Source organism: Varanus komodoensis, unplaced genomic scaffold (genome assembly GCF_004798865.1).
Source record: "Varanus komodoensis strain SLA01 unplaced genomic scaffold, ASM479886v1 scaffold30, whole genome shotgun sequence".
Classification (NCBI taxonomy): Eukaryota; Metazoa; Chordata; class Lepidosauria; order Squamata; family Varanidae; genus Varanus; species Varanus komodoensis.
The window spans coordinates 2,685,452-2,709,068 of NW_025335762.1; the positions used below are offsets into that span (position 1 = coordinate 2,685,452).

General features: G+C 46.8%; 1 protein-coding gene across 2 annotated transcripts in view; it reads left to right on the forward strand.

Moving 5' to 3' along the window:
• PDLIM2 (PDZ and LIM domain 2) overlaps positions 1-23,617 on the forward strand; it is a 58,995-nt gene that overhangs the window by 30,961 nt on the left and 4,417 nt on the right. For both annotated transcript variants that reach the window (XM_044437495.1, XM_044437494.1), the window contains exons 4-9: positions 1,975-2,044; positions 4,148-4,341; positions 8,148-8,232; positions 16,954-17,108; positions 21,864-22,009; positions 23,301-23,421. In XM_044437495.1, the coding sequence (XP_044293430.1) occupies positions 1,975-2,044; positions 4,148-4,341; positions 8,148-8,232; positions 16,954-17,108; positions 21,864-22,009; positions 23,301-23,421 (771 nt within the window). The remainder of the gene's footprint in view (positions 1-1,974; positions 2,045-4,147; positions 4,342-8,147; positions 8,233-16,953; positions 17,109-21,863; positions 22,010-23,300; positions 23,422-23,617) is intronic.

A 23,617-nucleotide genomic window follows, 5' to 3' on the forward strand; every position in this document is an offset into this window, starting at 1 on the left:
CAAAAAAGAGCAGTGCATAAAATCTAGGCCTTACCATCGGCAAAAGGTAGGTTCCTCAAAACTACTTCTGGTTTACAGCATCTGCGAGAGCAGTCCAGAAGGGAAGCTATGTGATGTCACTGTGGAACACAGAAGGCACCAGCTAGAATATAAATAAGAGGAAGTAAATAAATAGACCTGTAATCTAAACTTGCATGTAGGCCTGGCCTTTAGGTTCACCCGGGTGCTTTCTTGAGAGCAAGGTTGGGGTGCTCTTTCCAGGCAGAAGTGGCAGCCACTTGAAGAAAGTTGGATATACCCAGGATTTTAGTGTATGAGTGTAATTGGCTAGCTGCCTGCCCCCCATCCCAGACAAAGCATAGCAAGAAAGACAAGAATTCACATGCTTTCTACTTTTGTGTGAAAAATGTGGTTCAGGGAATTGTTTGCTTAGTTCTTAAAGAGACTAAACATTTAACAATACCCTGGGACTGTGTAGGGTTAGCAGGAAGCACTTTTGGGGTAGATGGGTCTTATGTATATATTTAGTTTTTTATCCTGCCCCATTAGCCATGAGGCTCCATGTGTCTCACGTAAAAAATAAAAAAGCAAATATACATATTGTTACACCTTTGTAATCAGGGGAGATCTTACTTAGGTTCCACAAGGGTGCATCAAGGATTAAATTATATTTTGAATAAGCTCATTGAAATCAATGGGACACATTGACCATTACCAGTACAAGTCTTGATGCACATGTTGAGATAGAACAACTCCAAGTATGACTAATTGTCAGGTTTGTTTTGGCCAAGTATGTTTCTGGACTGCTCTCTGGAAACTAAGCCATTGTCTCCGTCCCCACACAAGGAATGCAGAAATCGGCTATTCCTGAAGCACTTCTCAGTGTGCCCTAGCCCACCTTCTTGGCTACCCTCGCTCTCTGCGTTCTGTCCTCTTCTCCATCAGGCTGCTGCCTGCCTTCCTCCCCCCTCCTGTGATTTAATTCCCCTTAATGAATTCCAGCTTCCAGCTACATCAAAGCCCCAAATGCATTCCTGTTGAGAGAATATAAAGGAAGTCGCTCTTCCCCCACCATCCCCCTCGCCAATTTTGGAGCCTGGGGTTGGGGGCAGGGGAGGTATCGAGCCTTGGCTGGTTGTATGGCTGCAGCCAGCACCCCCTCTGACGGAGGGCAGCTGGGGGTGGTAAAGGTTCCTTTGATCTGTGTATGGGAAGGCAGCTCTGTGTGCATCCTGCGGGGGGGGGGGTGCACTGCGTCAGTATTAGGGCAGCTTTTAGACCTGCCATCTGTACCTTATTTGCAAGCCATACAGTGAACACCCCATGGGAGAAGCAAGCTGTCTCCATTAAGAAAGCTCCGTTTTTATAGGACCGTGTGCCCAATGTACCCACGGGGGTTTGTTGTGCACAGCAGAACAGAAAAAATACTTTGAGCAGGAGTTCTTGAAAACTGAATGTTTTGAAACTGCTCTCCAGTTTCGGAGGCTTTAGCAGAAACTAGTAGCACATTTTCAGTGTGTTTTTCTTCATTATCATACTTATAACATAGTCATACCACTAAAATTCTGTGGCTAACAAACATGGGAGCTATTAATGTGATTTTCTTTATGTCTTCATTTGAAAAAGGTTATGATGCCGTGTGCTGCATTTGCAGTCCATTTTTGTATATTTTCTGGAGTTTTAGTTAGCCAGCTGGAATGTTTTGGGGGGGTGGTTTGCATGTATTTTAAAGAAATGTTTGCAGATAACTACATATTCCAGTTCAGAGACAGCATCTTACTCTTTGGAGTTCTGGAGCTTCCTTGGAATTTGAACGCTGAGGATGTACTTTCTTTAGGAGAAAACTGAAATATTGGAGGTTGCCTTTGTTTGGAAGGCCTTGCACGTTACTGGCTTTGAGTTAAGCCAATTGCCAGTCTGTTGACTGTTCAAAATTCTTCCATTCCCTAACAAACATCTTCCTTGGATTTCTAGAGCGGAGCAGTTTTCTCCAAGTCAGACTAATGGTGAAAGTTCCCCAGAGATGCTGTCCATACGGTTTCAGGTGAGCACACATCCTTCTGCTGAATGGTTCCCTCTTTTTGTACGTGGGACCCAATGTGGAAGCATATGTTTCATGTACGATTGTGGCTTGTATCCATTTTCTTTTTGTCCAGATTACAATAAAACCACTTAGGAGATCTTAAAGGATCAATACAAATGTTACAACAAGGTAGCAATATAAGATGTACCAGCTGAGAAACATCACAAAAATGGCACTTTATGCTGCAGTCCTAGATACACTTACTAGGGAATAAACCCTATTGAATGCAATGAGATTTACTCTTGAGGAAACATCAGGATTGTACTTATAAAGCGAAACAAACTCTTACTGGAATAAGAGAGTGGGTTCTATAGCCTTGGAACCACAACAAAAATGGCCCTGTTTTTCCTGAACTTTACGTTACATTTTCTCTCCTAATATATTGACAGGCAGTCCATCTTTGTTTTTTGGCCTCTTAATCCTATACCTGAAATCTTCCATGTTGAAGAAGCAGGGGCTCTAACCTCACATTAATTTTACTCTGTAATTTAAAAAAATGTAAGTAGGCAAAATATGAGTAAACATTAGAGAAGACACTAGCGGCAAACAAATTGATAAAGTGACAGCCATCCTTAAACTTGTTCCATTTAATTGCTGCATTTGGTGATAATGTATTTCTTTGTGTATTCCTTGTGTAACTTTTCCCACTTCTTTGGTATCAGGGATCTCGCATAAACCTTCCACAATAGGCAGAGCAGTTTCTCAGCCAAACATTTGTCATAATAATTTCTGTGCGGATAGCAAGCTTCTGTGTATATTTGGTCACAAATGTAAAGGATCTGTTTAAAAGGACACACTGTCCAAACTGGCCATTTTACAGATAGCTTTCCAGTATCACTGTGCTTTAAAACAGTCCTGCCATGAACAAGGGAAAAAACCCAGCTCTGCCAGCAGGATGCTTGCACAATTAGAACACATTCACATGGTATCTCCTGGAAGGAGTGTCCAGAATGAAGGTATAAATTTTTTTTCTGTGAAGATTGGCTCATAAGGTGCATCTGCTCTGGGTTGCAAAACCTTTAGGCCACTTACTGAGTCTCAGGGGTGCCCCAGAAGTCATGCTCCCGTTTTCTGGCTTCTCCCCAACTTTCCCAGTGATATTTTTTTTAGCGGTTTTGTAATTTTGTGCAGTTTTTCCCACTTTGTAGAAGATTGCTATATTTATTTTTTATTTATTAATTAAAACATTTTTATGCCGCCCCATTCGCCGAAGCCTCGGGGCGGCTTACAACAATAAATTAAAATAACATTTTAAAATATATACATTAAAATACAAATATACAATCATACAATCCCTAAGTCTTGGTAAGAGCCTCAAGCTACAGTAGCTTAGCATTTCTTGCTATCAGGTGGCATCATTGCCTGAACGCTGCCAACCTGCCGCTCTTTTGAGAGTGTCTCAAACATGCAGTTTTTTCCTTGGACTGCCATGTGCTGCCTTCCCTCATAAATCCAGCATATGGTACTTTGTAATGTCCTTCCGGAGCTTCTTGGCCAGCACAGAGAGCTCTGTCGTTTTTCCTCTGATCAGCAGAGGTACTTTCGGAACGGTCCAGCCCTTGGCAATGCTCTCGTGAACGTGGAATATTGGGTGTCCATTGCTCCTGCCGGCCTGATCCGTGCGCCACCCAAACGGCCTAAGGGATATTGTTCCGTGTCTGTTCCCACACAGCTCTGGTAACATTCAGAGGCAGCAATTCCATGGGGTGTGTCTTGGGAAATGGTTGCTTCTCATGCCAGCCTTGTTTTGCCGGAGGGCTGGCAATATTGCCGGGAGTGGTGACCACTCTGCTGGATCTGCTCCTGAGAACAGCTCCCTTTCCGATTGAACCAGCGCTGCGTGGGAAGAAGGCCAGGCCAAGCATGGCTGGCCTTGTCATTAAGTGGGGAGAGACTGGCCGCCTCGAGGCGACATATTTTGGGATACCAGTAAAGGGCAGATTGGTTGATTTTTGCACCGCTGTGAGCGACATCAGCGGGATTTCCTGGCCCAGGCACCCCGTGTGTTGGGCTCTCTGCACAGCGCCATCTTGCTGATGTTGCTTTTGTGGCCTCCTTCCGCAGGATGCTGTGAGAACCAGAGACGATGGCCCAAGCTCGCTGAGATCTTCCTACTCCAGCCCAGCTTCCATCAGCCCACGACCAGGCAGTCCCTTCTCTCCTTCATCTCCCGGATATCGCTCGGGCAGTCCGTACAGCCCCCAGAGGCCCAGCCTGCCCAGCAAGGGCAGAGGAGAGTCAGTGGTGAACAGTCGCAGGTAGGTAATAAGCATAATAGACAGCCAGGCAGTGTGGTGTAGTGGTTGGGGTGCTGGAGTGAGCCTTGAGAGACTCCCCACTTGACCATGAAGCTCCCTGGATGACTTTGGGCCAGTTACTCTCAGCTTGACCTACCTTGCTGGGTTGTTGTGAGGATAAAAGGTTGAGGAGGGCCCAGTACTCCCCTTTAGGGAAGTGGAAAAAAGCAGAACGCTAATGTGTTGATGATGGTGATGAGATGTGGTGGAACAGATCAAGGCCAGCATCCTGTCTCCCAGGGTGACCCTGCAGAAGCCCGTGAGCAGGGTGTGAAGGTGGAGGTTTTGTTTAACTTTCAGGGCACCTGGTTATTGCTAGAGTCTTTGCAATTGCCTTTTAAAGCTATCTGAGCCCTCACCCACTGTCCATATTATTGAAAGACCCCCACTTCTGCTAGCTGATAAGAGATACACTTCACTCCTAACATTGTTTGTTTGTTTGTTTTATTTAAAGCTTTTATATACTGTCCTTCACTAAGTCCCAGAACGGGAATACAATAAAATAAAAGTACAGCATTGGACGTCAAATTACAGCAAATAAAACCCCATCTTTAAAACATATCACCATGAACAACATTAGAACCATCTAATATGCCCTTTTTAATCATATTTTTATCCAAGCCGGGAATGACACGCCTCTGCCTCTCCTCTCCTCTCCTCTCCTCTCCTCTCCTCTCCTCTCCTCCGTCATCATTTCCTGGATTGTCTTTCTGAGACTGCATGCCAAGGTTGGGAAGCTCAGAGCCAAAAGTGGACAGGACCGGGCCTTTTTCCTTCTTTCTGCCATTCCCCATTCTGTCTTTCTCTCTGCCAAGCTAGGTTGCCTTCAGAGGGAAGTGAGTCGTTGACTTACAGAAGGCTTTTGGATCAAGCCAAAGGTTGCCTATCCTTGATCTAAAAAGTCCCATGCACTTCAGCCTCTGCGGAAGCTGTTCCAACTGATAGATTGATTTGATCGCCCTTTTCTATACCCCTGCAGTGTCCCTGCTGCTGCTTCCATTCCCGCTTCCTCTTTCCGCCTCGCATGCTGCTCTCAGAGGGGCAGATTAGACTATCATAACCCTTCCGACATGGAGCTGTACATGACCAAAGTGCTAGAGATTTACGTAAAGGCAATATAAGGCCATTTTGTACTCAGTTCCCTTTCTAGTATGGAATTTGTATCTCTTACTTTTGCTGCACATTGAGCTGATGTTGTCACTGAGCTAACACCACAGCACCAGGAACTTTTTCTTGCACAATCAGAGCGATTTCGCACCTTACAACACGTACCAAAGCTTGTTTGCCAATTCAGCCAACTGATCTGTTCACTCTGTTTGGAGAGATCCTTTTGGAGCACGTTGGTTTGGAGTTTCACCCACCTAAATGTTATCTTCAAGGCTGTCTATTTTACTGCTCACTCCATGATTGAAGTATTTATACCTGTTCAATAACACTGGCCTCCAAACAGTTCCACATGGATTGCCACTGTCTACTTCCCCCCACCTTGAAGCTGGCTTATTTCTATTTCTTGTTGTTTAGGTCCCAAGGTTCTTGCATTTATGCAGGAACTTCTAGTTGAGTAAACGAGTCACATCTTTTTTGGAAGTCCAAGCATATGTCTTCCGAATTACCCATGTCAATGTGTGTCTTGACACTTTCAGAAGAAATCTGAAAGGTTATCAAGGCAGGGCTTGCCTTGCAAGAGCCATGCTTTGATTTCTGTGTGTGCAGTAATTCTAAATTTTAATCATGCTTTTCATCCATTTTTCCTGGTTTAGACATTAGGCAAACAGGGCTTGAACTGCAGGCTTCCTCACCCACCCACCCCGCCCCCTGCGCATTCCTTTATAAATACTAGTGTGTTTTAGCAACTTTCCAGTCCTACTAAGGCAAATTGTTTTAGTGCAAGTTGCATACTTTTTTTTAAGAAGATCAACATTTTTATGCGCTTGAATTCTTTAGGGACTCTAGACTATATGCAAGTCCAGTGACTTGCTAATTTGCAATTTGTCCTTGTCACTTGTAAGCTCTTTGATTTATTGGTCCATGTGCCCTCCCCACACAACATAATTCAAGAATGAGTATCTGTCTGTCATCAAATGCAGTCAAACCCAAAATAAAGAAACCATCCAGCTTCTCTGGATCATCTCCTCTGCTGAAGAACACAGAAATTCTGGTGCATTGGGCCAAGAGCCTGTTTTGTCCGGCATTCTGTTCCCACGATGGTCCACCCGATGTCCATGGGGGACCCACAAGGAAGACGAGAGTTCAGTAGCCTTTTTCTGCTCATGTTCCCTAGCCCCCGATGTTAAGTAGTACACTGTCCCTGAGAGTGGAAGTAAAGTTTAGACATAGTTTAGCTGCTTAGTGTTGACAGCCATGTTGTAGTGTTCTGATTATATGCCATCAAGTTATTTCCGACTTAGGGCCACCCTATGAGCGAAAGCCCTCCAAAATGTCTGGTCCTTGGCAGCCCTGCTCAGCTGTTGTAAATTCAAGACCGTGGAGTTGATCCATCTCACATTTGGTCTTCCCTTTCTGCTTCTGCCTTTGACCTTCCCTGGCACGGTTGTCTTCTGGGAGTTTTGCCTTCTTGTGCCAAACATTAACAGTCAAATCCTTCATGAATATGCCAGTATCCTTTGAAATCCACCCATGTTGGATCTGCATTGCTTAACTAGGCAGCATGTGAAGATACATGGTTCCTTCTGCCCGTCCTGAATCTCCCGTCTTCCATGACTTCAGGTTCTATTATTGAGAGTCAGAAAAAAGGCCTCCTGTCCATACCAGGCGTAGTTTTACACATCTTGGTGATGTCTCCCTCACCCTCACTCACCTTTTTTCTAAGCTGAACAGTACCAGCTTTTGCAACATTTCCTCATAAGGGAGCTGCTCCAGCCCTTTGATCATTGTAGTTTCCCTTTTCTGTATTTTCCCCAACTTTACAGCTTCCTTTTTGAGGTGACCAGAACTACATAGAGGCATTGTGATGTGGTCCTTTGGTTTGTCATTGTTTTCAGTATGATCCCAATACAACTGTGCCCCCACCCTGGATCAAAGTTTTCACCAATATCCTTATCCTTCAAGGAATCTTGGTTATTGGGTACTTGGGTAAATTGGGTATTGGGTAAATTGGTTATTGGGTAAATTAAATAGATACTGTAAACACTCCTTTCACACCTTTGCAATCAAATGAGGCAACTCCCCTCCCCAACTAATTTCTTGTTCCTGATGTTATTGAAAGAAATGTTATTGCTTTTAATATGAACCACAGTAGGCCTTTCAGATTTGCTCTTGCAATTCTTTCTCTGCTTCTCATATTGTTGACTTGAATTGGTTTTGCCCGAATTTGTGCTTGCTCATTTAAGCAAGATGTCCATTTTTAAAAGGAAGTTCCTTTCTTCAGGTAGACCCCTCATTTGCCCTGCTCTCATCCTTTTGATTCATTTCTGCCTTTCCCAGTCATCTGGCTTTCTGTCTGAGTTTTTATTATAAGCTCAAAAGGGATTTGACTTGCTTGACTTGAAAGGGGCATCAACTTCCTTTTAACAGCTATGTACCTTAATTTTTAAGACGGTAGCCCACCAGGTAACCATATCAGGATGAACGTGTTTGGCAGGCGTGCGAGCCGTCCTCCCACCGGACTCTCGTGCTTGATACTCTGCATGAACTGCTGCTGAGATGTTTGTGTTTGACATCACCTTTGTTTAGGAACTGAGAACACAGTTGATCCTATTTGCCCCTTTTCCCTTGCAATATGCAGATGTCTCTGTGTTTTCTTTCAGCTTCCAGTCTCTGGGGAGTTCATTAGGAATCTCTGGCGAATGCTCTCCACCACTCCATGGGCAGCAACATCCAAGCAACAGACAGGTAAAGAACTGAAGCTGCTTGTGGGATTCCCAGGAGTTCTGCAGATTATATCTGTATAGTGCCAACAAGTTGAACTCTATGCTGAGCAGGTTGTTTCTGAGAAGTGGCACTTACGGTGCTTAGGTCCCTGCCCCAGGGTACTTAGAGTAAAGTTTGAAAGCAGGGAAAGAATAGAAGGTGCACAGTGGGCAAAGATAAGGAGGGAAATGGTGAGCAAAGGGAGTTAAATGCACATATTTTGCACCTGGGTCTTTGTCTCTTTCACAGTGAAGGAAGATTTTCAAGATTTTCTCATCCGTCTGTATGCCTGCTTGAGGCATGGCCTGCTAAAAACTTTCTTGCCACACCTGTCATTGTTTTCTGGAGAAAAGATGGGGGGATTGGCAAGCCCGACATCATCTCTTCTACTAATTTCCCATCCCAGCTCCCACTCCCCTGTTTCTCTGCTCTTGTGCTAGTGAGCGGGTATCAAGTCTGAGCTCCTGATTTGCTGGTGGAGTCTCTCCACCTCTGCTGCCCCCTTCAGGCGACGCTTTTCGCTATATTGACTTCCCTGCTGCTGTGGACTCAAAGGTCTCTGGCACGTGTCCCTGCAGGTAGGAGCACACCTGGCTGGGGATGTTTGCTTGTTCCTGTCTGGTGTCTCCAGGCAACAGCTGGGAGCTGGGGAGGCGGAACCAGTTTAGGGGAGGCAGAACCACTGCCAGCACCTCTTGGATGCAGGAGGCAGGGTGTTGGCAGGGAGCTAAGCCTCCCAAATTGCCTCCCTAGGATCTATCAGGGCGCCTGTTCAAAGCAGTCCCCTGACTGCCTCAGCCAAAGGGTTTGCGTTGTTAAAGGTGGGAACCCCTGACTTGAGCCTCGTTTCCTGAGACAGCTTTGCACTGGGGGTCTGTTCAGATGAGTTTTTCCTGCGGTGTTAGAACTGATCTTGAGAACAGTCTGCCTTTCTCTCTCTCTCTCTCTATTTTAAAATACCTTTCTGTGTCTGCCACTGAAATGCTGTCGACTTTTTTGTTTGCAACAATGTCAAAGATAAATCCACGGGATCCCTTTGCCACCATCTAAGCTTAGGTTTTCTTGAAGCTCCATTCTCAGTCGCTGCGGAAGGAATTGTGAGTCTCTTCCCTGTTCAGCAAAGACAGACCAAAAACGCCTTGTGGCTTCCGTTTTAAAACATAAGAGCGGCCCTGCTGGATCGGACCAGGGTCCATTTAGTCCGGAATTCTGCTTACTCAGTGGCCAACCAGCTGCCCACAAGGAGGACTTGAGTCCAAAAGCACCCTTCTGCCTATGCTTCCCTGCAAGTGGCACTGGAGACCGCAAATGGCCTTCAGGATTGGCCACCTTTTAACGGCATCCAGATTGGTGGTTTTCTTTTGGTGTGGTGTCTGAAAGGGCGGCAAGTTGTCGTGGGTCCATGGCTGTTTGGCACAGTAGGGCTTCCGCTGTAGAATCTGGTTCAGCTCTATAGAATTTGCATAGTTGTAGTTGAAGAGTGGCAACCTTCTAACCCTTTTGATCATGTTGTAACCTTGGAAATGCAGAGATTTTACACGGGCCTTTTCCTGGTCAGCTTCCCTAAGAATTTTTTCCAGCATTTTGCCCCCAACATCCTTCTGTCCTGGTCTCTCTTTGACTTATTTTCTATTTTCTGGATTGTTTTCCTTTTATGGGCACCCAAAGGAGTCCCTGCTAGGGGTAGAAATAAAAAGGTTTTGTCCAATTACAGATTATGCCAAGGAATTAATTGCATAAATTAAGTCCACACTGAGGCAAGTCTGTCACATTTGCATAATTTGAATTGCAGAATTTTGCTTTTGGCTGGCATAATTTGTTTATTGACTTACATTCAAAAGCCTGCCCTGTCCTGAAGGCTTTGGGTGGATGTTAGAAGCAAAAATAGCACCTTGTCCTATCAAGACTGAGCTTAGCAAAAACGCATTCAAATATACCATTTTGTTCCTCATTGGCCAATTTAATGCTGAGCCCTAAAGGACCCCCCACTCCCAAAATGCAGGTCTTTCTGCTTCTGAAAGCGCTCGGGATGGATGTCAGTAAGTCTGGTCGGAGGGAGTCCCCACTTTGCCCCCTTTCTATTTATGGCACATAAATTAAAGCACTGGGATGCCCTGTTGTGTGGGATTGTTGGGCTGCAGCTTTCATCAGTCTTCACAACAGAACTGCATGTACCCGCTGCTGCTGCTGCTGCTGCAGAGGACGAAATCCCAGGCAAGAACGAGAGCTAAGAACAGGCGCAGAGTCCTGCTGGATCAGGCCCGTCTCATCCCCTGTTCTGTTCACACAGTGATCAACCTGTTGCCAGCAGGAAAGTTGCAAGCAGGGTGTTCAGAGCCACAGCACGCTCTTGCCCACGTTCCCCAGCATACTGCCTCTGATATGGCAGTAGCATGGAGCCATCGGGACTCACTGGTGCGGCACAGTGGCTAAGAAACTGAGCCATGGATCAGGAAGTCCCTGCCTTGAATTGTTACTATATTTTTATGAATTTTAAACCCAATAAAAACAGCAATAGATTCAACATTAGATCAGGTGGGTAGTATGCTCAGTCCATGCTGCAATCCAGCAGTAATCTCATTCAGCTTCAGTCCCTCATCTCTATTACGGGGGTGGGGGGATGAAGATGATGATGAAGATGTCCTCGACTGCAACATTCTAATGCATACGAAGCTCCCTGAGCACTTGAAAGCGCTATATAAATGTTAAAATCTTCCTATCCATTCCAGGCCGCATGCTTGCTCTTGCTTCCCAGTCCCGCTTCCTGCAGCTGCAGAGGGCTCCTTGAGGACTTTTCTGGGCCCATCCAGTGGGCTCTGTGGCCGTTTTTCCTGGGTGATCCTGCTGGAATGCCTGTGTCCTCCCAGGAAACCTGCTCCTCTCCCCTGCGCTCTTTGAGCCTCTTGTCTCTGTGCCCAACGTCCTGGCATCTGCTGCTCCTGTTGCTTTTGGGCTGGGTGCTGCTGTTTGTTTGCTTGTTTTGGCTCCGAGGCCTGGTCTCTCTGTGTGTTTTGCTATGCTCTGGGGCTGTTTTTCAAGCCCAAATTGGGAAGGGAGGTTGGCCCCAGAGCACGGAGCTTGCCAGCTGGCAACTGGCTTGCCCCAGCCCTGCAACCCCTTGGCTTCTCTGCCTTGTTTTTCTTTCCCTTCTGGCATTTATTTGCTTTAGCTCTTGGCCCTGTTGGCTGGCCTCCTCCCTACCCGGTGGTTGCATCAGTGCTGGGGGCTAAGGGTTGGAGGGTGGTTAGCAGAGACTGAAGGCCTGCTGGGTTCTCCCTTATCTTATTTCCCCCAGAAAAAAATTCCTTAGCCATGCAGTCCTTTGGATGGGGAGAAGACAGCAATGATCTTCCAAGACTGCCACTTCTAATGTGAGCTGCAAAGCCAGGAGAACCCTGCTCTGCACTGCCAGCCTGCCCCGTTTCTTCTGACTCTTCAGGGAGCTTGGGTGCCAAGACCATAACGAGGTGGGGCTGGGGTGCTGCAGGCGTATTCTGGCTTGGAGACCCAGTCTCTGGATGGTGGGTCCACCACTCGATAGTAGAGCACCTCCTTGGCTTGGGGAAGGTGCTGGTTCAGCTTTTCCCGTATCTTGAGGTAGGACTGAAGAAGGTCCATCCGGGGACTCTGCAGAGCCACTGTCCAGGCCAGGGACAGGCAGCCTTTTGGGGTTTTCTGGCAATTTAACAAATCCTCCTGGGCACCACCGAAAATGGCTCTCTTGGAAAGCATGGCAAGGCGCGAATAATCCGCCCAAACAACGAGGCAGGGTACAGTTTGAGCCACAAGGCACCAGAGTGGTGTTACGGGGCCACCTGCTGGGACTGATGCCCCGAATCTTTCCTTTGGGGCGCTCAATCTGTGGGAGGTCCTCTGCCCCCCCCTCCTGCTGTCCAAGGCACAGGGGCCCTGGACTGGCTTTTGGCCACAAGTCCATCTCCAGCTGCCTCCCCACATCCTTCCTGAGGTTTTTCTCAGAAGTCAAAAGTCTTCCTCTCTTTTGTCCATGCATTTTTTTTTCAAATAGGGATGCCTTTAGAGACAAACTTTAGTGCATACAATTGAGCATATGACTTATTTATTTGTTTGGTCCTGTGGGCATGAGCCTCATATCTTTTCTGTACCTTTGCACCATCCTGGTCCAGTACACAACCAAATGCCTCTAGAAAACCGACAAGCAGGGCATGACTATTTAATTTATTTAATAGTCAATCATCAATAGCCATCCCATTTTTGCAGTTTCTGAATATGGAGGATCCATCAAACTGTTGAGTCTGACAGCTGCTGAGAGACCACTTTTCCTGCATTCATTTGCCTAATTCCTCTTTAAATTTATTTTCCATTTGAAGCATTTTGATCCCATTCTTTAGTCAGAACATCTGCCAGAGTGGCTTCAGGTTAACAATAATAATAAAAATAACAAAAGGCCAAGAATCCCTGCTGCAAACTTACAATCTGAATGACACAAAAGGAAAAGCAGAAGAGGGGGGAGGAGGAAAAAAGCAGGTACCCAAGTCATTTTATTCATTCATTCAGTTTCTATCCCAACTTTTTTCCCTTCCAGCGAACTCAAGGGGGCTTACATAATTCTCTTTAAGGCCTTCCAAGCCAGTGCCCACATCTCATGTCAGCAAATTCCACACATTTATGCATTGTGCAATTTTTTCCCTTTGGCCTGTGCTGAATCTTCAGCCACTTGATTTTCTTCGGTGGCTGCATGCATAGTTTTATAAACCTCCCATCATGTCCTCATCTTTCTTCTCATGAAAAAGCATGTGCGCTTGAATCCTTTCCTCGCAGTGAACACGCTCTGTCTCCTTAATCGTTTTGGTGTGCCGTTTCTGCACTTCTTCCAGCTCATATTGTTTCTTTTAAAGACAGGATGATCGAAACTAAACACAGAGGACCAGATGTGGTTGCACCATAGCATGCATAGATGTTAACATGCACCAGGCATTTTATTCTCTTTCCCAGTGGAATGATGGACCACAGCCTGGCATCCTTATTAGGGTTAGCAACCAACCTGTCTCTTACTTTTCTGGCTGTCATAGCTACCTTCAGCTGGGTAAAGAGCTGGTGTTTGCAATGGCAGCAAACCCAAGGTTCTGTCCTAGCTCTGTGCCTGGTCCTCAACTCTGCCAGGGGTGGAGGAGAGTGGGAAGCCTGTGTTTTTGAAATCCAAATCCTAAATAGGATGGGTGCTGCTCGAGTGGGTGGGGGGAGAGCAACATGCATGGGAGAGAGTCTATGTGTATTTGGCAGGGCCCCAGAACTGGAAAGTCAAGCAAATCAAGGCATTTAGCAAAAAAACAAAAAACACACCAAAAATGGTATGAAGGGTTTGGTGGAATGTTTATGTGGATTTAATTATCCCTTGAAGTTGGCTTGTGTGCATGCAAGATGGGTGGGCATTCCAGAGCCAAGGATTTGCTTGGAGGGCAAAGGGGCTTTGGGGAGGTCCGGCGAGGGACTCTCCTTGAAGCTGGCTTTCATGGGAGGGGAAATTAGCACCGTTAGGTATCCCTTTGTTTCTCTGGTGGTGGGGAAAATGGAGACCATATACAAAGGCTGATTGAATCTGTCAAGTTGCTTGCATCCTGCTGCTCCCAGAAACATTTGCTTCTACTTAGGGAAAGGGTTTTTCCTTTCTTCCATCTCCAAGACCTTTAAACAGGAGCAGATGCAGTGGAAAGGAGACTTTTTAAAGGTATTGGGCCAGAGGTAGCCTGTGCCTTCAAAATGACAGGCCACTTGGGGGTGGGAGGGGAAGGCTAGAAGACACACCGGGGCAGGAAGATGCAGAAGAGCAAGAAGCACTCTGGGAAGGTTGTGCGGCAGAGGGATGCAGATGTTCTGCGTATCTCCTCTGTCCCGCATCCCAACAGTGCGCGACTCAGATGTTTGTGCAATGCAAAAAGGAGCCTCTCAAGATTTTGTGCCACTGGGCTCCTGTGGGACGTCCAGTCCAACCTTCCCCAACATGGTGGCCGTCAGAGGACTTTGGACCACAACTCCCAGAATTCCCATCCAGCAGGGCCAATGACTAGGAATTCTGGGTGTTGCAGTCCAAATGTGTCTGGAAGGCACAAGGTGGGGAAGGCTGGTCCCGTCCTGAGCTATTTAGGCTTGCAAAGTGCTAGGAAGTTCCAGGGACATGTTTCTTTCCAAGAACAAATATTGGAAACTTAAAACTTTTCTATAATGTCGCTTTTATGAATGTGCTGAGCATGGTAAGCAGGTTCCTAAGTAAACGCAAGTCTTCCGTGCATCACCAGTTGCCCCGAAACACCAGGATACCGTTAAAGCTGTTGAGAGTCAGAGTGGTGGAGGGGTTCCTGGTTACTTCACGTGGAAGGTCCAGGTCTGCTTAGCCATGTACTTACAGCCTGTCCTACCTCACAGGACTGTTGTGAGAATGAAACAGGAGGAGAACCACGTAAGCTGCCTTGAACTCCTTGTGAGAGGAAAAGAGGCAGGTTGTAACAGTATTCTTGCATAGGGTCGCTGCATATTTCCCAGGCCATGCGCCACATCTGCCGCTGACCCCTCCCTGTGGTTCAGGGTTGCTCCATAGGAACAGAATTTGTTCAGAACATGGGCTGTGGCGCTGAGCCAGGCCGGACTGTGTGTCTTCCTTGTACTAGCAGTGTCCACTCCAGTGAAGCCTTTTCCTGTCACCGGCCCTTGATGCTTTTCACTGGGAGCTGGGCTGTTTTGGCATTCCTGTAACTGCTCTGCCACAGAGCTGCAGTCATGCTTGTACCTTCAGTTCCTTTGACACCCGTGCTTGCGAGGCGCTATTGGGTGGATCGGACCACTCGAGTCTTCCGTCCCAGGATTGTTGGCTGTGACTCCTGTTGCCCCTGTGGGGACGTGGGCCAAAGCCCCGTCATTTTAGAATGCTGCACTGAAGATGCTCTGGACTGATTAAGGAGCCTTGCATGGCAAGGGTGTATTTCTGGCAAGCATCTGCTCTGCTGCGAATGCCAAGGGGCCGTGCACGAGTTCTGTGTCACTGAGCAATTTCCGTTCCATGCAGTGCATACCAGGGGGCTGCAGGATATAAAAGGATACCAGGCAGAGAAAGTTGCACAGACCCATTTTAGATCCTGTTGAAATCCTCTGCAAGCAAAATGGCACTGGATCCACAGGGTTTCAGGATCCGACCTGCTGCTCCAATCCTGAAGACAGAGCCAAACCCCCTCAGTACTCTGTTGCTTCCCAGACCTGGGCACAAAAGGTCCAGTAGTCCATCCTGAGCATTGTGGTCCGGAAGAGAAAGTGCTCAAAGCGTCTTCCGAGATGGACACACCTGGGCCTTAGTTGCCACAGTCTGTGAAATGGGAAGAATCAGTCTTGAATGAGCTTTCTTGCCTTTCTCTTTTGCTCACCACCAGCCCAGCTGCCTCTGCTGCTCCTCTCTTCTCCTTCACTGGCCCCACTATGCATCTTGAAGGCCTGGAGTGCCCTCTTGTGGTCAGTGTCTGCCCTGAAGCAAGCGGATTGTGGAGGGATGGTATCTGGAAGATGCCTCACCCATTGGGCAAGAGTTTTAGGGCAGGCGTTGACTGCTAGAACTCAAGGATGAGTGTACACACAAGAATGTGCACTTTCCAACTTTCTCTTCCTCCTCCTTTCCGGCTTTGGAGGAAATGAGTTAATTGTAGGCTTCACTCAGTTTAAGTTCAGCCCCATTCATGCACCGCTATCTCTCCCAGACAAGCTTCTCTTCAGGTGACTCTTTGCCCTGCTAGAACATCAAGTTTAGCTTATCACAGAAACCCTCCTAATTGCATGGAAAATTTCCTTCTGGTGAAGTAATATGTGAAGACCATCGTAATAGCTGAATCTGTAGCTCTTCTGTAAATGCTGTGATTGTCCCAGCATTTCTGACTTTGCAAAGCAGCTTGCCGTTTTTCTTCCTTGTTATCCTCAAAGCAGCTTTGCAAGGTAAACAAGCTAGTGTTGTTTCTATTCCACATGTGGAGAAACTGAGGCTACCGCTGCGTCTGTGGCAAAGATGGGGTTTGAAACCAAGCATCCCTGCTGCAAGGCAAGCAGCCAGATTGCATTGGCTCTGAAGCAGCTCTGCAAAGAGCCAAGGCATCTAGTTTCTGTTTCTCGGGATTCTGAAGACTTGCCTCCCCAAATGTTACAAAATAAGGACATTTTTTTCGGTATTGCCACTCCCCGCTGCAATGTATTTAGTTAAAACTAGCAATAAGCTGAACTAAAGAAAAACTTTAAAACACACACACAGAGGGTAACAGTTTGTTTCTGGTATACATAGCATAACACGGGAAGAGATTGCCACTGACATTTCCATGCTGACATGAAAGACACACTCTGTTCATCTTAGCAGTACATTGTTTGCTGAATGAAATGCACACCGTTGATAGTTTTGCAAGGTTTGGTGAAGGGGTTCCGTAAGGAATTGGTTGCACTTGAAGAAATTGTGTGTACGTGTGCTCAGGAGTGGAGGAGATATATGGGAGCAGTGGGCTAATTTCTCTGTACCTGCGCTGTGGGAAGTTGAGCACCGTAGATGAAAACTGCAAATCAAAAGTGCGTTTTTGCTTCTGCCAGTGTAAACAGATTGGATGCATTTGCTCCCCCCGCCCCCCGCAAAAGGGTGTTCTGCTTCTCCTTTCTTGTGTAGTGTCTTTATATCCTCCCCTTCCTCTTTTTCTCTCTTGGCTGCAGGAACAAAGGAGCTTCAGCCACACCAGTGCCTTTCCAGTTACTGTTCTGCCTCCAGTAAATGGCTCTCCATCTTCAGGAGCCTATTCCCTCTCCACCCCTTGGGAGAGCAGGAAGGAGCAAGACAGGCGCTCGGCTTCCCTCAGCCGCAGTTACAGGTAATCTGCCTAGCTCAGTCAGCATTGTCAAGTGACAGGCTCAAGGAGTCCTTGATTTAAGGCACAGCACTCATCGACTCACCAGGAAATGTTTGGCAAGTTATTAAGGACCTAGGAGGAGCCATGCTGGATCAGACCAAACCTCCATCCAAGCCTGCATTCTGTTCGCAGAGAGGGCACCCAGCTGCTCTTGGGAAGTTGTGAGCCATCCAGAGACGCGGAGTGATGGGCGGCCTAGAAATATCCCAAATAAATAAGTGCACAAGCAGGTCAGGATTGCAACAGCATCCTTCTCTTCCTCTTCCTCTGATACTGAGCTAGTTATTGGGACTAATGGCCATCGATAGCTTTATCCACCGTGAATTTATCTAATCCCTGATGTGGGCACATCTCTGCCCTTGTCTTTTCCTAGTAGATCTAAAGTAGTAGACTTTTCCTAGTAGATTTTTCTAAGAGACTTTTGAAATACAGCCTTTTATCTGAGCTAGGCAGGGGTTTTGTGATACTGGGTGCTTCATAAGGAGATTCTTCCCAAGCGACATCAATCAAAGTAACATCCCCTCAGTCATCAGTCCTTCAAACATCAATTTCAAGCAACATCAAGCAATAGATTCTTCCCAAGCAACATCAATCAAAGTAACATTCCCTCCAGTTTCTGGGAGAAACTCTTGCCCTTACAGAGAGCTGATTCCAAGAATTCCTGACAGCTTTCCGTTACACTCCCTTCCTATCCTGAAAGCTTGGCTTGACTCTCAGGGATGTTTGTGCAGCTTGTGGGCCAGATAGCAGGAACATTGGACATTACTTAATTGGGTCGCTCATTTGGCTTGACTCTGGCTCACTGGGTTAATGAATTCACACTCCTCTTCCTCAGACCCTTGTTAACACTGCTTTCCCTCCAAACCTGAGGCAGACCAATAACTTGGAGGCTGTCTGACAAACCTCGCTCATTAAGCTTGATGTTTCCATGGACCATTCCAACCCCTCTCCTTCTCCATCTAGTTCTCATTCCAAGTGTGAGTTTTCCCAGTGGATTGCCAGAAATGGGCGCCACCTCTGCAATCCCCTTTTAAAAGCATCCAAATAGGTGGACATCACTTTGACTCATGGAAGTCAGTTCCATAGTTTAACAGGGCTGCATATGAAACTTCACTGCATCTCGTGCCTCTTCGTTCATCTTTTTCTCACAGCCCTTACCTGCAGTATGGGAAAAATAATCCTGCAGTTGGATCGTTTGTGAAGATTAAAGAAATTGTTTGTGAAACTGCTAAGCCAGACAAGATATGAGAGATCCATGGGTGAGGGAAAGCCTTTTTGGCCCTTGCCTCTATGCCAGAGGTACAAGGCCCATCTTCTGCATCCCAGGAAGATGTCACAACAAGGAAAAGACCATCCTGGTCCCGTTCATTGGCCAGAGAAGGAGCAGCAGCAGGGAGCTTTGCTTATATTAATTATATTTCTGTAATGCCCAATAGCTAAGCTCTCCAGACAGATTTCAAACAATCAAAATTAGCACAATAGCATGAGACCATAATGAGGCACATTTAAAACTGCAATAAATACCAAAGGACCAGCCAGCAGGAGCAAGGTAAAAATCTAAAAATGCAATCATCCATTTAAAACCAAAAAGATGAAAGGACTAAAATGCCTGGGGGAAAGAAAAGGCCTTCACTGGGCAGCAAACAAAGCACAGCACAGGTACCTGGCGAGCATCTCTTGGGAGAGCATTCCACACCCAGGGTGCCACCACTAAAAAGCCCCATTCCTTTTTAGCCACAGGGTCGCCCATCAAAAGTAGCATTCGGCACCAGCCTCCCATTGCCCTAGAACCAAAGGGAAGCATGCTGTGTGCTCATCCATTGGCCAGAAGAACAGAATCCACTGGGTAGTTTCACCATCTTATCCAGAATAGCAGCAGCAAAGGAGAACCAGGCTGACCCTGTCTGGACAGGCATGCCTGTTAACTCGCTGCTTGTTCTAGTGTGTGGGGCCAATCTCTGCTCCTCTTCCCTGGTACACTTTGCCAGTCTGTTTGTCTTTTCTAGCTTGCACGCCTTAAGGGGAGGACCAGTGTCTCCTTTTTTGACTACACAAGACAGATCTTGGCACAGCTTGGTGGTGGCAGCCTTGAAGCAAACACATTCATCTAGGCAGGATTTAGGGTGAATCTGTAGAATATTTCTACTGCTGGAGCTGGGGAAAGAAGCACAGACTCAGCAGGGTGGCTCCCTCCCTTCCCACCTAGAAGCAGCACTTGTCTTCCTGAAGGACATGCCCAGGCGGCAGCTTTTTGTGCATTCAGTTCATTGTTTATGTAATTAATCCAAGCCCCAGGAAGCTGGCAAAGGCGGTGCTAATCAAGAACCATTTTTCCATCGTTCTGCAGTGACTCCTGTCACGTGAGTTGCATAGACTCTGTTGGCCTTACCCATGGGACTCCTGTGGTGTTGGCAGGAAGGGACAGGTGGGGATTGTTGTACATGGGCGGAGCCAAGGCATGTGTGCTCTGAAAGAAACACGCTTCTCTGCCTTCTACATGATCACCTGAGAGAACTAGCCAGGGATATCACAACGCAGGGAAATTCGTTTGAGCTGAACTCCTTTGCATGCCTGTTTCCATGCCTGGGTGGGGGTGGCCTGGGTGGGGGTGGGTGGGTTGGCGGCCTGCAGTTTTAAGTGCTGGTAAAATTTGTTCAACTGTATGCACAACAACCATTTGTTTATTTTATTTATTTAGAAAATTTCTATGCCGCCCCATTTGCCGAAGCCTCGGGGCGGCTTACAAATAAATCAATTAAAATACTATAAATTAACAATATAAAACCATGTAGCTGTAATGTGATTTTTACAAAATCAAGTGATTTGTACAAGGTAAAATTCGTGAGAATCATCTCAGAATACAAGAGGTCCCAAAGAGCCAGTGTAGCTGGGACTCTGGAGATTCAGGATCTGTTCCCCACTGGACCATGAAGCTCCCTGGGTAACTTTGGGCCAGTCACTAACTCTTAGCCTAACCTACCCCACAGGGCTGTTGTTATGAGATTAAAAGGGAGAACAAGAGGAGGGTTAGACAAAAACTGCCTTGTCTTCCATGCAAGGAAATAGCTAGATGTAAAAGATAAAATTCCTAGTACCTCCACTCAACAGCTGTAGCAAGAGACAAAAGAACTTCCCCTGGCTGGGACACCTAAAGGTCTCTTTCCGATCAGAGTAGGGGTGCTCTGTTTTGCCACCAGAGAATTGAGGACAGCCATTTCAGCCCCCAAACCTCCATGTTCTTCTTTGTGGCCTCTCTGCAACATGCATATGGGCCTGCGGGGCACCTGCTGCCAGGAGTCTCCAGTAGCTAAGAGTGTTTTGGCAGGACCCCATCCCCAGCATCCATATAAAAGGGAGGGGCTCCCACCATTTCCCTCAATTCCAGCAAGACCATCTGTGAATGCAGAGAGGAACACACGAAGAATGACCGCTACAGGCAAGCAGCCTGCCAGAATCGCAGCCCCAGATGTTGGGGGCAGAGCAAAAGGACCCATCAAAATCAGACAGCCCTGTAATTAGGGCTCAGATAATTATGTTATTGAGTCATTTCACTTATCCCCTGCTTTTCCAGCAAGGAAGCAGTGTGTTCAAAGCCACTGGAAGCAGCTTTAGCCAGCAATAGCCCTTTCCTAACCTGCAAATTCTCATAATGCAGGTTACTTGATGAACTTGCTATTCCTTTGACTGATTCCTTGCCTTCCTTGGGTGGGGTTAGAGTCAGGTTAGGTCTGGGAGAAGAGCTGCGTCGGGTTGGCCCATTTTGAAGCTGAAGGAAACGTTAACCTTCTCCTGTAACCGTCCCTTCTTTCATGTTGTGTTGGGACTTTCTGCATGGGCGACTGGCACTGTGTAGGGCCCAGTTGGAGCAATTTCTGTTTCCACAGAGCAGGGAAAGGGTTGATTCAAAGCTGCCACTCAGCCAAAAGGCGTCTGACTGTCATGTAGGGAGTGTCCTACCTGCGTCCTCGGAGAGAGAGGGGAAGTGAAGCATTCAGGTGAAAGGGCTGAAGGATTAATCATTGTTGACAGGGTTGGTCCTTGCAGTTGTAGTACTTTCGTGGCAAGAGGAGAAGGCTCTCAGCACTGTCTTACGGGTATAGTCTCTGCGTGATCCTTTTCCTGGAGTTGTACTGCTTGATCAGACGTTGACGGACACGGTCAGGAGATCAGCCCCTCTCTCTCTGGGCTGGTGGTGTTTGCTTCATCACTCGGGGCAACCTCACGGTTAGGTTTCCATGTAGGTGTCTCCTCTTGCATCACAAATCTCAACTCACTTCTTCACTTGTGGATTAAGGAAATGGAAAAGAGGCTTGAGGAAGTTGGAAGTTCTTGTTTCGTAGACAAAGAGGAGTGCGGTGCTTCTTTGAATTTGGGAATGGATAATTTGTGGGTGGATAATGGACCCTTTCTAAAGTTTTCCCTTACCTGGAACCAGGTACTTCGCAGACCTGGCTTGCTTCGCCACTCACCCTGGCACGGGACAAGACTTCGACAGTTTCACCGCCTTCATCTGTGGCACCTGTCTTGGAATGACAGTGCACTGGGCGTCTGTTCCCTGCAGCTCCCAGAGTTCTGTCTTCTTTTCTTTTTTCTTTTGCCAAGCTCTGCAGAATGATGCTCATGAAGGAAGACTGGTTTGTCCTGTCCTCCTGGATCAAAAGCTTCAAGTATTTTTCCTCTTCCCAAGTCCTGACTGCACCTGCTCTTTCTCCTCAGTGTGGATTCAGAGCCAACCATGCATCGTTTGGAAGGAGACTCTGAGGTCTACAAGATGATACAGGAAAACCGCGAAGCCAGGGCCCCTCCACGGCAGTCGAGCACTTTCCGCTTGCTCCAGGTGGCTCTGGAGTTGGATGAGAAAGGTGAGGGGAAAGGTGGGTGGGGTGGGTGAAAATAACATGCATGCATGAAGGAGAACAGTGAGCATAAGTGTATCCACCATCATGAAACATCCCCTATGCCATTTCCTCATGTTGCTGATTATCTCATTCTGTACCATGCTGTTGTTTTGACACTTTTTTTTTGAGGTGGTGGTAGGGTAAATGCAGTGGAGGTGGTGCGTGTCATTATTATTATTATTATTATTATTATTATTATTATTATTATTAGAACATTTCTCTGCCGCCCCTTGCCGAAGCCTTTATGACCAAGTCTGACGTGGTTCTGTTATCTTAGAAAAAAGAGGAATTAAAAAAAACACATTAAAGATGACCTTTTCCTTCTAATCACAAATAGGTGACTTAATAGGGAAAGCACTTTCTCCTATTTTGCTCCTAAACCCTAGAAGACATTTTCCCTGAACTTAGGACTTGTCCTTGTACTCTTAACATTCAGGAAGGAGGTCAAGTCATAGCATTTTAATTTGGCTTTTAAGCTACCATGTTGTTAAGATTTTACCCTGTTTCCATTTCCTTATGATTTTTGCCTTTTGAATTTTTGTAAACAAGCATGGCTGATTGCAGAAGAAGAATGGAAATGCAGTAATTCATATTAAGAACATAAGAAGAGCCATGCTGGGTCAAGCCAAGGGTCCAACTGGCCCAGCTGCCTGCGGGAAACCCATACCCATGTTCCCCTGCAATGAGTATACATAGACATTTCTGCTTCCGATACTGGGGGTACAATCTAGCCATTAAGACTAGTAGCTATTGATAGCCTTCCTCTTCCAGAAATTGGCTAATCCCCTGTAAAGGCATCCAGGCTGGTAGCCGTCACTACTCCTTGTGCAAGTGAATTCCTTGGCAGGAAGATATTCTGCAGGAAATTCTGCAGGAAGAAATTCTTCCTTCAGTCTGTCCGTGAGATAACCCTGGGGATTATGAGAGAGGAGAAAAAGTGTCTCCTTTATCCACTTTCCCTACCTTTATAATTTTGTACACCTTGATCACACCTCACCTTTTTATTATTTATACATCTCACACTTCCATTCAGTAATTCAGTTTTGACTAAAAAGCTCTGAATAGTGAGGGATTTGGGTACCATGAGAATGTTATTTCAGTGTCTTTCTTAAGGCTGCACTTCTATAAATACACACTTGCCTGGGAGCAAATATCCCTGAACTCATTCAGGGGATCCACATGGACTTGCATGTGCTCTACCGTCTGTTGAAAGCCCTGCCGGATTCCTGACAAGGCCTCTTCCTTGCTTTGGCAGAGGGCACCGCCAGTCCCTTCCCCAGCCAGCTGACTCCCAGCGCGCACAAACCGGTCAGCAGCTCTGTGGCTGGCGGTTCCCAGAAGCTGCATGTGTGTGAGAAATGCGGCACCAGCATCACGTGAGTCCCGCTGCTGTCTGGGAGGTGGGGACGGGGCGGAAGGGTTGGTGCTCCTGCAAACGGAGCGGGATAGAAGTCTGCCTGGAGGGGATAGTGGTCACCTAGATGGCTAATCAAGATTGCCAGTCTGGAGACTGGGGCATAGACAATTGGCACTCAGTGCTATGCACTTGGAGAGTCCAGCCCGGTAAGATGG